Raw genomic sequence first — 15,184 nt, forward strand, 5'->3', positions numbered from 1 at the left:
TCAGCCAAACCTTAGGCTTACCAAAATCAACTGTTTGGAACATCATTAAGAAGAAATAGAGCACTAATCGCAAATGGGACTGACAGACCAAGGAAGACCTCCACAGCTGATGACAGAGGAATTCTCGCTATAATAAAGAAAAATCCCCAAACACCTGTCCGACAGATCAGAAACACGCTTCAGGTGTGGATTTGTCAATGACCACATTCCACAGAAGACTTCATGAACAGAAATACAGAGGCTACACTGCAAGATGCAAACCACCAGTTAGCCGCAAAAATAGGATGGCCGGGTTACAGTTTGCCAAGAAATACTTAAAAGAGCAACCACGGTTCTGGAAAAGGGTCTTGTGGACAGATGAGTCGAAGATTAACTTATATCAGGGTGATGACAAGAGCAAAGTATGGAGGAAAGAAAGTACTGCCCAAGGTCCAAAGCATACCACCTCATCTGTGAAACACGGTGGTGGGGGTGTTATGGCCTGGGCATGTATGGCTGCTGAAATGTATGACTTATCTTCATTGATGATACAATTGCTGATGGTAGTAGCAGAATGAATTCTGAAGTGTGTAGACACATCCTATCTGCTCAAGTTCAAACAAATGCCTCAAAAATCATTGGCCGGCAGTTTATTCTACGGCACGACAATCATCCCAAACATACTGCTAAAGCAACAAAGGAATTTTTCAAAGCTAAAAAATGGTCAATTCTTGAGTGGCCAAGTCAATCGCCTGATCTGAACACAATTGAGCATGCCTTTTATATGCTGAAGAGAAAACTGAAGGGGACTAGCCCCAAAAACAAGCATAGGCTAAAGATGGCTGCAATACAGGCCTGTCAGAGCATCACCAGAGAACTGGTGATGTCCATGAATCGCAGACTTCAAGCAGTCATTGCATGCAAAGGATATGCAACAAAATACTAAACATGACTACTTTCATTTACATGACATTACTGCGTCCCAAACATTATGCTGCCCTGAAATGGGGGGGGACTATGTATTAGCACTAGTGTAATTTTTACATGGTGAAACCAAAATATATAAAAACTGCCTTTATTGAAATCTGACAATGTGCACTTTAACCACTAGTGATTTTTTCTATTACAAATCTCAAATTGTGGAGTAAAGATGCAAATAAATAAATGATGGGTCTTTGTCCCAAACATTATGGAGGGCATTGTAAGTACAGAATTTAAAGGCAGCCTGCATAGTCATATATATGTCATTCTAAGCTTGAGTTGTTAAAGATAATATAACAACTTATATTACTTGTATTATAGTTGGTAATATTACAACTTGCATATAAGACAATGACAATATAAGTCATTGTTTTATATGTTCTGGGACATTATTCTCAAGGGAATATTAACAAATTATTAATTTGTTAATATTTATAATAGGTCGGAGTTGTTTAACCGGACAGACATTTGTTCAGCTAGAGCATGCTTCACACTAAACTTGTCAGTGGCCCGAGTATATTTCGTAAAATTATTCTCAAATGTTACAGGAAATTATTCTTAAATGCTTGATATCTTTAGATGCAAGAACGAGAGGAAAGGAAGAAAAAAGAAAAGGAAGAAACACTGAAATATGATGCAAAAGTTGAGCAGGAAATGAAAATTTACAATCCATGGGGAAGAGGAGGTGGAGGTGCACCTCTAAGAGATGCAGAAGGAAATTTGCTAAGTATGAGTTTTATATTTTTCCCTTTCTTTAAATTTGTGCTGGTGAAGTTTACGCGTGTACTTGGCAATTTTGTATACTGCGTACCACTGTTCAATATATCAGATCAAAGTTATTTTTATATTTCGCCCAACAATAAGCCACCTTAACATAAAAATAGTTTTTCAAATTCACAGTAACTTCTGACAGTATTTTTCTTTGTAATCTTTGAAGTACCAATTTTTCCCCCTATATTTTATTCCAATTCAAGGGTTTAAACTAATTTCTCTATTTGCAATAATATCTGTATTTTCACCTACTACTACTACTACTACAGGTGCACAACCTTTTATCCGAAGATCCAAATAACGAAAACCTCCGAATAGCGGACATTTTTTCAGTCCTTGAAGAAAGGTCCTTGAAAACGTTCACCGAGGGAGGCCCGCAGAGGTGACAGCGGAACCTCCGGTCGGTCCTCGAAGAAAGGGGAACTAAATCCCCATTCATAAAAGAGAAGGTGAGGGTATATTGCGCGGGAGGGTTAATAATTGACAATCTGCTGCTGCCTGCCCGCTGAGTTAAAAAGTTCCCACGGTAGACTCACGATACACAGTGTATCGTGAGTCTTGCGTGGGAACTTTTTAACTCAGCGGGCAGGGAGCAGCAGATTGTCGCTACCTTCAGTTTCACCCCACCTACACCCCTCTCCTTCCCGGCCATGTGTGTGACCCCTTCCCTCCCCTCTCCAGCTCTCCGCCCATTGCACCGGCGTGGGGGCTTTGCACTGTCTTCAAGTCGGCGATGCCAGCATACAATGCCAGTCATCGGAGACGTCAGGACCAACGGGACACCGACCCCCAGGCCCACTGCAAGCACGGAGATCCCAGAGACCCACAGCCAACAGCAGCCCAGCCCCGTTCCAACTCCAGAGGAAAACTGCTGATTAGCGGGAGACGCTCCCCGATGGGACGCACCAGAAGCCGTTCGCCCACAGCCCGAGCTGGGCCGCTCACGGGACACCGACCCCCAGGCCCACTGCAAGCACGGAGATCCCAGATCAGCAACTCCAGCCCAGCCCCGCTCCAACTCCAGAGGAACACGCTCCCCGTAGGGGCAGAAGCTGATGGTGTGCAAGGTACGTCTTGTTCTTGGGGTCGCGAAGCTCGGGCTGTGGGCGAACTGCCACTTGTCGCCGTAGCGGCCCATCGGGGAGCGGATTCCTCTGGAGTTGGAGGGGGAGTGGGGTATTGTGCTGTTTGATCGCCCCCTGCTATCCCAGGGACAGGGAGACAGGCCGTTCACCGAGGGCGGCCCGCAGAGGTGACAGCGGAACCTCCGGTCGGTCCTCGACGAAAGGGGAACTAAATCCCCATTCATAAAAGAGAAGGTGGAGGGTATATTGCCCGGGAGGGTAGAGTAGGAATCCCAAGACATTTTTTCCAGGATGTCGTGACCAAAGTTCACGTTTGGTGCCAAACGGTCGCCTCCGCACACGGATATAACAGTGGAAAACCTCCGCCTTCGGTCCATGTAGCCCCGAAAGGGGTGACAAAATCCCCTTCAATAAAACAAATTTAATTTGAGGGTGATACTCAAACGAAATGTTGTTTCCACAGCCTACAAACAAAGACACTGTCTTACATTTTTACCAGGATGTAAATTCACACAAAGCTCACAGTTTGGCCACCAAAAGGCAAGTCGCCTCCCCTGTTCTGCTCTCCCGGATGTCCAAGCCCCAGGTGGGCGATGACGAGTCCCACGGCCTTTTTAGGCCGCGCGCGGGGCGATGTATGGCCCGCGCCCCGGTCTGAAATGAATGCAAGATACCCCATACGATGGTGAGTCCCACAGCCATGAAGCCGTGCCGGGTTGGACTGTCCCGGTCCGGGTTGTTCCAAACGTGACACCGGCTGGAAAGTCGCGTTTTCGGGAAGCAGCTCTCTACATTACAGAACAAATAGACCCAAGGACCTGCGGCTAATTTACTAAAGCATCCAGCCCCATCGCTGTGATGGAAGCAGCCAAATAAACTTATCTCCCACGCTCCACTCGGCCCCCCACGATGGTGTCCGCAGATCCGCAGTCTCGGGGACTGGAGCCCCCGGGTGTTCGATGGCGATTGTCCACGGTGCTAGGCCCCAACGACAGCCGAGACCCGACAGGGTGGTCGGGGTCTCCCGGACAGGGAAGAGATTTAAACAGTTTCCCCCTAGATCCCCCCCCCCCCCCCCCCCCCCGCCCCCACATTTACCATTTAAAAATACTATTAAAAAAACGCAAGCGGGGCATTGATGTAGGCCCCGGTCCAGGAGCTCTTCAACCCCGCAACTCGGGCGGGGGAAGTCTTGAATGCGAGAGGTGATTCAATGCTGCGGTCACATTTACAAATTCAGGAATTCATTCAACACACTGCATTTCATACAGACATTTATTCTGCAAGAAAAAACTACATTGAAGACTCAAACTCGCGACCGAGGAACTGCCGGGATCAAGGCACAAACTCGCGACCTTGCGGATATGAGCCGAGCACTCTACCACTGAGCCAGCCATTAAAATCTACGCTAAAAAATTTCCATTCCGAAGGCCGACAAATACCGAATTACGAAAAGTGTCTGGTCCCAAGGCTGTCGGATAAAAGGTTGTGCACCTGTACTACTACTACTACTACTACTACTCAATAACATGGGCTAGTTTTTTATCAGATGTGAAGGAAAGGCATTTAGTCATTAATGCCCTCTGATTCTGATTTTTTTAAAATTAAACATCCAATGCTGTATTACATTTTTTGGGAGTGTTTTCATTGTAATCTGAAATCCATTTACTTTACCTTGTATGACATTGCAAACAGCTGATCTGAAGAAAATGCATAAACAGAATGAAAATGCCTACAGGGGCTTCCCTCAGCAACAAAATCAAGATCCTAAAGTCACGGTACCTCTTGATCAGAATTTAACCAGACCAGGTGCTGCAACTCCTCAAGAGAAAGCCAGAGGTAAATTTGCATGAAAGTGAATATTCAGAACAATTGCATGCGTCAGATATTCTACATTATACTGGTTATAGTGTCTTGATACCAATTGTTTTGGGGTAGTGATGTGGGGTTACTTTTCAGATCATTATAATGGATTAAATTCTCTTTTCCCTCATGCTTCACCCACGAAATCACCCTGAATCATATTCCTGTCCTGAGATTAATGAGGTGTACCTGTAATATTACTCTTGTTATCTGTGCTAGCCCACCTAAAATGCCCGCATCCATCCAGAAATATGTTGTCAGCTGTTCCTGGTCATATGGTATGCAAATTCAGGTTTCTGTGCCTCCCTGCCTGATGGTAACAGCGAGAAGAGGGCATGCAATGGATGGTGGGGATCTTTGATGATAGATGCCACGTCCCTGAGATGGCACCTCATGTAGATGCTTTTGCTGGTGGGTTGGCTGCCTGACATGGACTGGGCAGAGTGTACTGCTCCCTGCAGCCTCTTGTGGTCTAGTGCTTTGCAATTGCTGTGCCAGGCCATGATGTAACCAGTCAGAATACTACCTACAGTACATCTGCAGTCATGCCAAATCTATTTAAACTTCAAAGCAAGTAGATCACACACAACTGCTGGTCCCAGGACAGATCTTCCGAGATGTTAATACCCAGGAATTTGAAGCTGCCAATTCTCTCCACTGCTAACCCACTAATAAAACTGGTGTGTGGTCTCCTGTTGATTTTCTTCACACACATTGAATAAAGGTAACCCATGCAAACTATTTGTTTTAAGTTGTGACAGTTTGGAGATGTTATTTATTTTTCTTTTTTCTTTTTGTAGGTTTTACTTTTGCAAATGCATCACAATATTCCCAAGGAAATCCGATCATCGATCAACAAATTGAAAGAAAAGTTCCAGATCAGGAAAAATATAAAGAATATCTACGCTTACAAGTAAATGCAGTTAAAAATATTCACCTTTTTGGTGAACTCATTTATTCCTTTCTCTTTGTTTTCATTTCATTGAATTTACAGTTGCTCTACTTTATCTGTGAGAATAAAAAAAAAGTCAGCTCTGCCGCGGATCAATTGGATTGCTGTTGGATTAAAATGTGTGTACTACAAAGTCAAATTGCACTAGAAAGTTGGCCTAGAAATTAAATTGTCTTGCTCTCCCTTTTCTATGTTATTCCTCTGAAAATCCCTGAGATTGTTTCCCCTAATTCTAATTGGTTGAGGCTGATAGTTTGATAACTTTCCTTTCCATCGTAGAAGGCATTGATCTCTGGCCATTTGTGAAATATTTTCTTTCAAATGCTGCATAGTGGAATATTTTAATGAACTATTATTATAGAATTTATAAAAATCTTAAAACAAATAGCTAAGTGAGATCAGCACTTCTGCTTCATCATGAAGTATTTTGTTTCACTTCTGCATTGCACTGGGCATGCAACAAAAAAGCTTTACTCTGTACCTCTGTACTTGTGACATTAAATTAAATTAATGACAGGTGGTGCCATTTTCACCATGTATATGAATGATATTAATATTGCTCATACCTCATAAATATTGATACTTTCAAATGTTCTTAAAGTGTGCACCTTGATCACAGAAACATTTCTTTAGAAGAGGGTGAAGTGTTATTCCAGCATTGGTTAAAGGACCTGTCACTACCTGAGTAGCTCCTGTGAGTGTGTTGGTCAGTCAGTTGCAGAGGCAACACTTAGCATCTTTCTTAGTGGGAGGTCTGGATCACTCCAATTGAAATTGAGACTTTTGCAATGTGTTGCTTTCAGTTTGGTCGACTTTTGTGATTCAAGCGCCACACCAGAAACTTGAACACAAAAATCAAGGTTGGTACATCCAGTGCAGTACTGAGGGAGGATTGCATTATTTGAGATGAAGCCTTTTAGATGAGAGGCAAAACCAAGTCTGCCTTCGGAGATGGATTATATATTTATTAATGTATAATTAATGTATAATTATAAGAAAAGAGATTTTGTGATGCACTATTTGTAAGAAAAGTAGGGAAGTTACCTTTGTGCTGATCTTTAAGGCTATATGTACCATGATGAAATGGCACTCACCTGGCCAAAATGTATCCTCATATCCACGGACGGCACTATGTACAGCCCCCCCCCCCCCTCTTATCTTTCAGTTTGAGTTGATTCACAAAGTTTCACAACTTTGTGTTGCAGCACCTCAGCAGGGACTTTGCTTTCAAAGCTTAATTTTTGCTGTGCATTTTAAACTCTGTAGTTTATCTTTCCGTCTGATATTATTTGTGCATAAATAATTAATGACTTTTCAACTTAGAAAATAGAACTAGAATTCAAATTTATATACTCAAATTTCACATCACCCCAGCGTGGAAACCAAGCTAAAGCATTGAAAAAAGATTAGCCTGCAGTTCTGATGCAGCAAAGGTGGTATGTGAAATTTAGTAAAATGAAAGGACAGTATTTTCGTCTGAATTTTCCTTCAAGAAATAAAATAAATCAATTGGTTTCAGATTGAAGAAAAGCGGCGTAAAGCAGAGGAAGAACGTGAAAACAGTAAACTTGAAGAGCAACGAGAAGAAAAGCGGTTTGCTGAACAGAGAGTACGAATTGCAAAAGAACTTGAAGAGGAACAGGAAAAGAAACGACGTAAAGAAGAGGAGGTAACCTTTCAATTTTGACTGAAATCTTTGCACTTTTTTTCAATTGCTGCTTTTCATAAATGGCACGCCCTACATATAGCAAAGTGAATCCTTCTATTTAAAATAGGTGTTTAATTATTTCAAAGCAAATTCATTTTTAATTAGAACTGATTAAATCTGCACTTTTTATACTATCCATTTAAATGCTGCTGCAGTAATGGAAAATTTTACGGTAGAGCAATCGTTTTTTTTTTTTAACCAGCCAGGATGTTGTAAGGCAAGTCTTAATGCCCACAGCAAAATTTATGGGAAATTTCAGTTATAATTTGTATTCAGCATTGTGGGCAAGAAAAACTCTCAGTATCAAGGAAAGGTACTATCAGATGTAAAGCCATATGTCTGTTGTTTCTTCATTAATGTATTCTAAAATGTAAAATGCCTCTCATTAGACAATGTTCTCTATTCAGGGTTTGCACCTTCCTCTGCTTCACAAATTCTTTTGGTAATTCCTTAAAAACTGGAATGATGTGTTACAACCATTTTCAGTGGCAAAGCAATCCTCTATGTTAAATATATATTTTTCCTATTCTTCCTCCCTTAGTGATAATTTTAAATTGAATACTTCACCTCACTGGCTACCAACAAAGATGATAATTTTAGCTTCTAAAGGGCCTGTCCCACTTGCATGCGATTGCGTGCGTTTGGCGCGACGAACGGAGGTCGCGCTAAGTTCGTGCGTGACATCATTTATGTCATGCTTACAAATCAGCTGGGCAGGAGGCGGAGGTTACACAGAAACGCTGGAGAAACTCAGCGGGTGCAGCAGCATCTATGGAGCGAAGGTAATAGGCAACGTTTCGGGCCGAAACCCTTCTTCAGACTGATCGGGGGTGGGGGTGGGTCGGGACAAGAAGGGAAAGGAGGAGTAGCCATCACGCAGGGTGGGATGCAGCACGCGCTAGGCGTAAGCCGTGGGAGAATTCGATGTTCATGCTGAGTCCCGATCGCAATGCTGTTCCTCCAATTTGTGTGTGTATGGAGGAGACCCAGGACAGAGAGGTCGGAGGCGGAGGCGGAGTGGGAGGGGGAGTTGAAGTGCTGAGCCACCGGGAGGTCAGCTTGGTTATTGCGGACCGAGCGGAGGTGTTCGGCGAAACGATCGCCCAACCTCCGCTTGGTCTCACCGATGCGGGCCGACTGAATTTGGGTGTCGCACGCCGTCGGGTGGTGACGTCATCACGCAATGCCACGCGCTAGGCGTAAGCCGTCAAGGCGCTGAGTACGATCGCAATGCGCCTGTGTGTGTATGTGGGTCGACAGGCCGTTGGCGAGCAAAGATTTCGGCCACTGCAAGAATTTCGGAGCCCCGCACAGCTCCGCGCTTCTAAGTGGGACTGGCCCCGCGCGGCCATAAGGTGCCCATACGCCTCAAGCGACCATGAGGTCACGTAATTTGCGAGCCAAGGTTGCGTAAGTTGGACAGGCCCTTAACTTACAAAAAAAAAATCTAAAAAACGTTCTCTCCATTGAAGTAGACTTGGTATCACAAGTATTTTATCATAAGCATGAGCACTTAGACAATTATGAATTGAGAACCAGCATGCATTTGTTAAGGGCAAGTCAGAACTAATGACTTAGTTGATCTATTTGGAAGGATAACCAAGGTAATAGATTAAATTGTTACATTTGTTATCATTTATATGGGCTTTCAAAGGATATTTGAAAATATTTTGTTAAAAAAAAAAATGAAGACGCAGAGAACTGAATAGTCTGAAGAAACTTTTGCTATCCTCTTTTATACTATTGGCTAGCTTATTTTCATATGTCATTGTTTCTCCATGAATTACCCTTTAAGTTAACTTTTGTGTTATTACTTTAAAGTCATGCTATCACAATGATTTCAACAGTGAGTGGTCCAAGTATCTTGTGGAGAAGCTGACAAATACTCAAATCAGATTTCCAAGTTTATCTTTGTGAGAGTATAGTAGGTTTGAAGGGCCTTGTGGCCTACTTGTTTGTATGCTTGCTCTTATAGATGTTGACCTACACATGAAATCTGATGTAAAATGTGAGAATCTCAGGGTTTGGTGCAAATAGGGTGGGAAAGAAATCGACATTAAATTAAAAATATATATTATTTCTATCTGATTCCACTTCCAGCAAAAGCTCAAAAATGAAGAAATTGTACGATTGGCTGAAGAACGTCGTAAAGTAGCAGAAAAAAAGCGAAAAGAAGAGGAGGAAAAACAGGAGGAGTTATTTCAACAGCATGCGGAAAGGGCAGAGCGTGAAAGGGTAGACGAAAAGGTATATTTTGTTTTAATTTTAGAATCTAAAAATATATGAAAAGTTGGTTTGTACTATTTGATGTTATCAGGTGGGAACTAATTGTTAATATAATCATTGCCATTTCTTTATAATTAATTGAGGGACACTTCATAGCTGTGCAGGACTTGCATACTATCCCCTCCCACAAAGCAAAACTGAGTAGCATAGTGGCAATATCACATCACTTCTGGATGAGCTCAATGCCTTTTATGGATACTTTTGAAAGGGAGAATAATGACAAATCTACATGAGTCCCCCACAGCCTTTAACCACTCTATGATTGTGGTCTCTGAGGTTGATATCAGAGTATCCTTCAAGATGATGAATCGGGGCAAAGCATTGGCCCAGACAGCGTACCTAGCTGAGTGCTAAAATCTGTGGAAACCAACTTGCTGGTGTACATAAGAAAATCTTCAACCTCTCGCTTTTGTGGTCTGAGGTTCTTGCCTGCTTCTTAAGGACATGCCGGTGCCCAAAAAGAGCACTGTATCTTGCCAAAGTGATTAACGTCCAGTATTACCTAGCAGTATTACCTATTATATCCTAGCGGGGAAATTTGCAAAGGCTGCTGGGGAGACTTTAAACTAGAATGGTTGGGGCGAGGGACTCAAATAGCGAAAGCTAGTAGACAGAATGGGAGGCAGGAAGCAGAAAAGGGAAGCACTCGGATACAAGAGGAGAAAGAAAAAAAAGTAAAGAAACAGAGAATAAGAGACGGGGGGTTTCTTAAATGTGCAGTTGAGATTTTTGATTGGAGAAAGGCTAACTTTGATGAGATGCGAGATGATTTAAAAGGAGTGAACTGGGACATTTTGTTTTATGGGAAAGATGTAGAAGAAAAATGGAGGACATTTAAAGGGGAAATTTTAAGAGTACAGAATCTTTATGTTCCTGTTCGGTTGAAAGGAAACAGTAAAAATTGGAAAGAGCCCTGGTTTTCAAGGGAAATTGGACATCTTGTTCGGAAAAAGAGGGAGATCTACAATAATTATAGGCAGCATGAAGTAAATGAGGTGCTTGAGGAGTATAAGGAATGTAAAAAGAATCTTAAGAAAGAAATTAGAAAAGCTAAAAGAAGATACGAGGTTGCTTTGGCAAGTAAGGTGAAAGTAAATCCAAAGGGTTTCTACAGCTATATTAATAGCAAAAGGATAACGAGGGATAAAATTGGTCCATTGGAGAGACAGAGTGGACAGTTATCTGCAGAGCCAAAAGAGATGGGGGAGATATTGAACAATTTCTTTTCTTCGGTATTCACCAAGGAGAAGGATATTGAATTATGTGAGGTAAGGGAAACTAGTAGAGTAACTATGGATACTATGAGGTTCAAAGTAAAAGAAGTACTGACACTTTTGAAAAATATAAAAGTGGATAAGTCACCAGGTCCTGACAGGATATTCCCTAGGACATTGAGGGAAGTTAGTGTAGAAATAGCCGGGGCTATGACAGAAATATTTCAAATGTCATTAGAAACGGGAATAGTCCCCGAGGATTGGCGTACTGCGCATGTTGTTCCATTGTTTAAAAAGGGTTCTAAGAGTAAACCTAGCAATTATAGACCTGTTAGTTTGACTTCAGTGGTGGGCAAATTATTGGGAAAAGATACTTAGAGATAATATATATAAGCATCTAGATAAACAGGGTCTGATTAGGAACAGTCAACATGGATTTGTGCCTGGAAGGTCATGTTTGACTAATCTTCTTGAATTTTTTGAAGAGGTTACTAGGGAAATTGACGAGGGTAAAGCAGTGGATGTTGTCTATATGGACTTTAGTAAGGCCTTTGACAAGGTTCCTCATGGAAGGTTGGTTAAGAAGGTTCAACTGTTGGGTATAAATGCAGGATGGTGGCCAATTGGGAAAGGGGGAGATGCAGCGAGACCTGGGTGTCATGGTACACCAGTCATTGAAGGTAGGCATGCAGGTGCAGCAGGCAGTAAAGAAAGCGAATGGTATGTTAGCTTTCATTGCAAAAGGATTTGAGTATAGGAGCAGGGAGGTTCTACTGCAGTTGTACAGGGTCTTGGTGAGACCACACCTGGAGTATTGCGTACAGTTTTGGTCTCCAAATCCGAGGAAGGACATTATTGCCATAGAGGGAGTGCAGAGACGGTTCACCAGACTGATTCCTGGGATGTCAGGACTGTCTTATGAAGAAAGACTGGATAGACTTGGTTTATACTCTCTAGAATTAGGGAGATTGAGAGGGGATCTTATAGAAACTTACAAAATTCTTAAGGGGTTGGACAGGCTAGATGCAGGAAGATTGTTCCCGATGTTGGGGAAGTCCAGGACAAGGGGTCACAGTCAATCAATCAATCAACCTTTATTGTCATCTTGCAAGCAACAGTTGTACAGTGCAAAATGAAAAGACGTTTCCCAGTGAATAGCGGAGCATCGCACATGAAATTTAAAAACACTTCACACATAATAACACTAAAAAAAACAATCCAGTCCCTGATGGAACAGTATAAATAGTTAAAAGCAGGTAAAAAACACAATGTTAAAATACAGTAAACCAATCATAAAAAATGTCCGGGGCCGCTGATTTGAGTGGCCAGTGCCAGTTATTAAAGTGTCCGTGCCAGCCGCAGAGTCAAGTCAAGTGACTGTGAGTGCAGAGTGACTGTTTAGCAGCCTCACAGCCTGTGGTAGGAAGCTGTTTAGCAGCCTCGTAGTCCGGGCTTTGATGCTTCGATATCTCTTGCCTGATGGCAGGAGATCCAGGTGTGTGTGGAGGGGGTGCAGTTTGTCCTTGGCAATTCTCTGTGCTTTCTTCAGACAGCGGCTCTGGAACAGTTCTTGTACCGAGGGTAGGGAGACGCCAATGATCCTCTCTGCTCCCCTCACTACCCTCTGCAGAGCCTTCCTGTCCGAGCAGTTGCAGGTGCAGTACCACGTATTTATGCAGTACGTGAGTACAGACTCCACCGTGCCCCTGTAGAAAGTCCTGAGGATGTTGGTGGGGAGTGAGGCCTGTTTTAGTTTCCTCAGGAAGTGCAGTCGCTGATGGGCCCGTTTGACGGTCCCAGTGGTGTTCCTGGACCAGGTGAGGCTGTCCGTTATTTGCACACCGAGGAACTTTATGCTCTCCACTCTCTCCACTGCAGTGCCACTGATGTTGAGCGGTGTATGCTTTGGCTGCGCCCTCCTGAAGTCGACAACCATCTCCTTAGTTTTGTCGACATTCAATTCTAGGTTATTTTTGCCGCACCAGTCCACCAGTTGTTCTACTTCCTCCCTGTACATTGTTTCGTCATCTCCACTGATGAGTCCCACCACTGTAGTGTCGTCCGCGAATTTTATGATTTTATTGTCCCTGAATCTGGCAGCACAGTCATGTGTGAGCAGTGTGAACAACAGCGGGCTGAGCACACAGCCTTGAGGGGAGCCGGTGCTCAGCGTGATCGAGCCTGAAGTGTTCTTGCCAACACGGACTGACTGCGGTCTCTCTGTCAGAAAGTCCAAGATCCAGTGACACAGGGTGGTGTTGAGGCCCAGCAGGGTTAGTTTCTCCACAAGTCTCTGTGGGATGATGGTGTTAAACGCTGAGCTGAAGTCAATGTACAGGATTCTGGCGTATGTGTTCTTGTTTTCCAGATGCGCGATTACTGTGTGCAGCGTGGTAGAGATGGCATCCTCTGTAGAGCGGTTGGGGCGATAGGCAAACTGGAGGGGGTCTAACGATGAGGGGAGGCTGGCAGTAATGTGGGGTTTCACCAGGCGTTCAAAACACTTCATTATTATTGGGGTCAGGGCGACAGGGCGGTAGTCATTTAGGCAGGCAACCACTGGTTTCTTCGCTATGGGGATTATCGTGGAAGTTTTGAGGCATGTGGGGACAATGGCTTGACTAAGGGAGATGTTAAAGATGTCTGTTAGCACATCTGCTAACTCCTCAGCACATTCCTTGAGCACACGTCCTGGGATGTTGTCGGGTCCGACTGCTTTCCACGGGTTGACCTTAGACAGGATTCTTAAGGAGCTTAAGGATAAGGGGGAAATCCTTTAAAACCGAGATGAGAAGAACTTTTTTCACACAGAGAGTGGTGAATCTCTGGAGCTCTCTGCCACAGAGGGTAGTTGAGGCCAGTTCATTGGCTATATTTAAGAGGGAGTTAGATGTGGCCCTTGTGGCTAAGGGGATCAGGGGGTATGGAGAGAAGGCAGGTACGGGATACTGAGTTGGATGATCAGCCATGATCATATTGAATGGCGGTGCAGGCTCGAAGGGCCGAATGGCCTACTCCTGCACCTAATTTCTATGTTTCTATGAATAGCAAGATGGATTGAACAGTGGCTGAATGGGAGAAGCCAGAGGGTAATGGTGGATGGCTGTTTATCGGGTTGGAGGCAGGTGACTAGTGGGGTGCCTCAGGGATCTGTGTTGGGTCCTTTGTTGTTTGTCATGTACATCAATGATCTGGATGAAGGTGTGGTAAATTGGATTAATAAGTATGCAGATGATACCAAGATAGGGGGTGTTGTGGATAATGAAGAGGATTTCCAAAGTCTACAGAGTGATTTAGGCCATTTGGAAAAATGGGCTGAAAGATGGCAGATGGAGTTTAATGCTGATAAATGTGAGGTGCTACACCTTGGCAGGACAAATCAATATAGGACGTACATGGTAAATGGTAGGGAATTGAAGAATACAGTTGAACAGAGGGATCTGGGTATAACCGTGCATAGTTCCTTGAAGGTGGAATCTCATATAGATAGGGTGGTAAAGAAAGCTTTTGGTATGCTAACCTTTATAAATCAGAGCATTGAGTATAGAAGCTGGGATGTAATGTTAAAATTGTACAAGGCATTGGTGAGACCAAATCTGGAGTATGGTGTACAATTTTGGTCGCCCAATTATAGGAAGGATGTCAACAAAATAGAGAGAGTACAGAGGAGATTTACTAGAATGTTGCCTGGGTTTCAACAACTAAGTTACAGAGATAGGTTGAATAAGTTAGGTCTTTATTCTCTGGAGCGCAGAAGGGTTAAGGGGGACTTGATAGAGGTCTTTAAAATGATGAGAGGGATAGACAGAGTTGATGTGGACAAGCTTTTCCCTTTGAGAATAGGGAAGATTCAAACAAGAGGACATGACTTCAGAATTAAGGGACAGAAGTTTAGGGGTAATATGAGGGGGGAACTTCTTTACTCAGAGAGTGGTAGCGGTGTGGAATGAGCTTCCAGTGGAAGTGGTGGAGGCAGGTTCATTGGTATCATTTAAAAATAAATTGGATAGGCATATGGATGAGAAGGGAATGGAGGGTTATGGTATGAGTGCAGGCAGGTGGGACTAAGGGAAAAAAAAGTTGTTCGGCACGGACTTGTAGGGCCGAGATGGCCTGTTTCCGTGCTGTAGTTATTATATGGTTACCTACGTCCACCGTGATGAAGTAGTTCTAGAGATTGGTTTTGGCACGATTCAACTCCTGCCTTAGAAATGACCTGAATCCACTTCAGATGTCAAATAAGAGATAATGTTTCTCTGTTTAGGCTTACAAAAGTATCTTCAGATTTCCAGAATAATGTAATGTGTCATGTAGGAAGAAATCTGCATTAAAATGGCGTTAATCA

General features: G+C 43.3%; 1 protein-coding gene across 9 annotated transcripts in view; it reads left to right on the forward strand.

Moving 5' to 3' along the window:
• Positions 1-15,184, forward strand: part of LOC129696481 (centrosome and spindle pole-associated protein 1) — a 96,809-nt gene that overhangs the window by 49,244 nt on the left and 32,381 nt on the right. For all 9 annotated transcript variants that reach the window (XM_055634416.1, XM_055634415.1, XM_055634418.1 and 6 more), the window contains 5 exons: positions 1,540-1,687; positions 4,512-4,655; positions 5,480-5,592; positions 7,151-7,300; positions 9,440-9,586. In XM_055634416.1, the coding sequence (XP_055490391.1) occupies positions 1,540-1,687; positions 4,512-4,655; positions 5,480-5,592; positions 7,151-7,300; positions 9,440-9,586 (702 nt within the window). The remainder of the gene's footprint in view (positions 1-1,539; positions 1,688-4,511; positions 4,656-5,479; positions 5,593-7,150; positions 7,301-9,439; positions 9,587-15,184) is intronic.

This window comes from Leucoraja erinacea, chromosome 4 (assembly GCF_028641065.1).
Source record: "Leucoraja erinacea ecotype New England chromosome 4, Leri_hhj_1, whole genome shotgun sequence".
NCBI lineage: Eukaryota > Metazoa > Chordata > Chondrichthyes > Rajiformes > Rajidae > Leucoraja > Leucoraja erinaceus.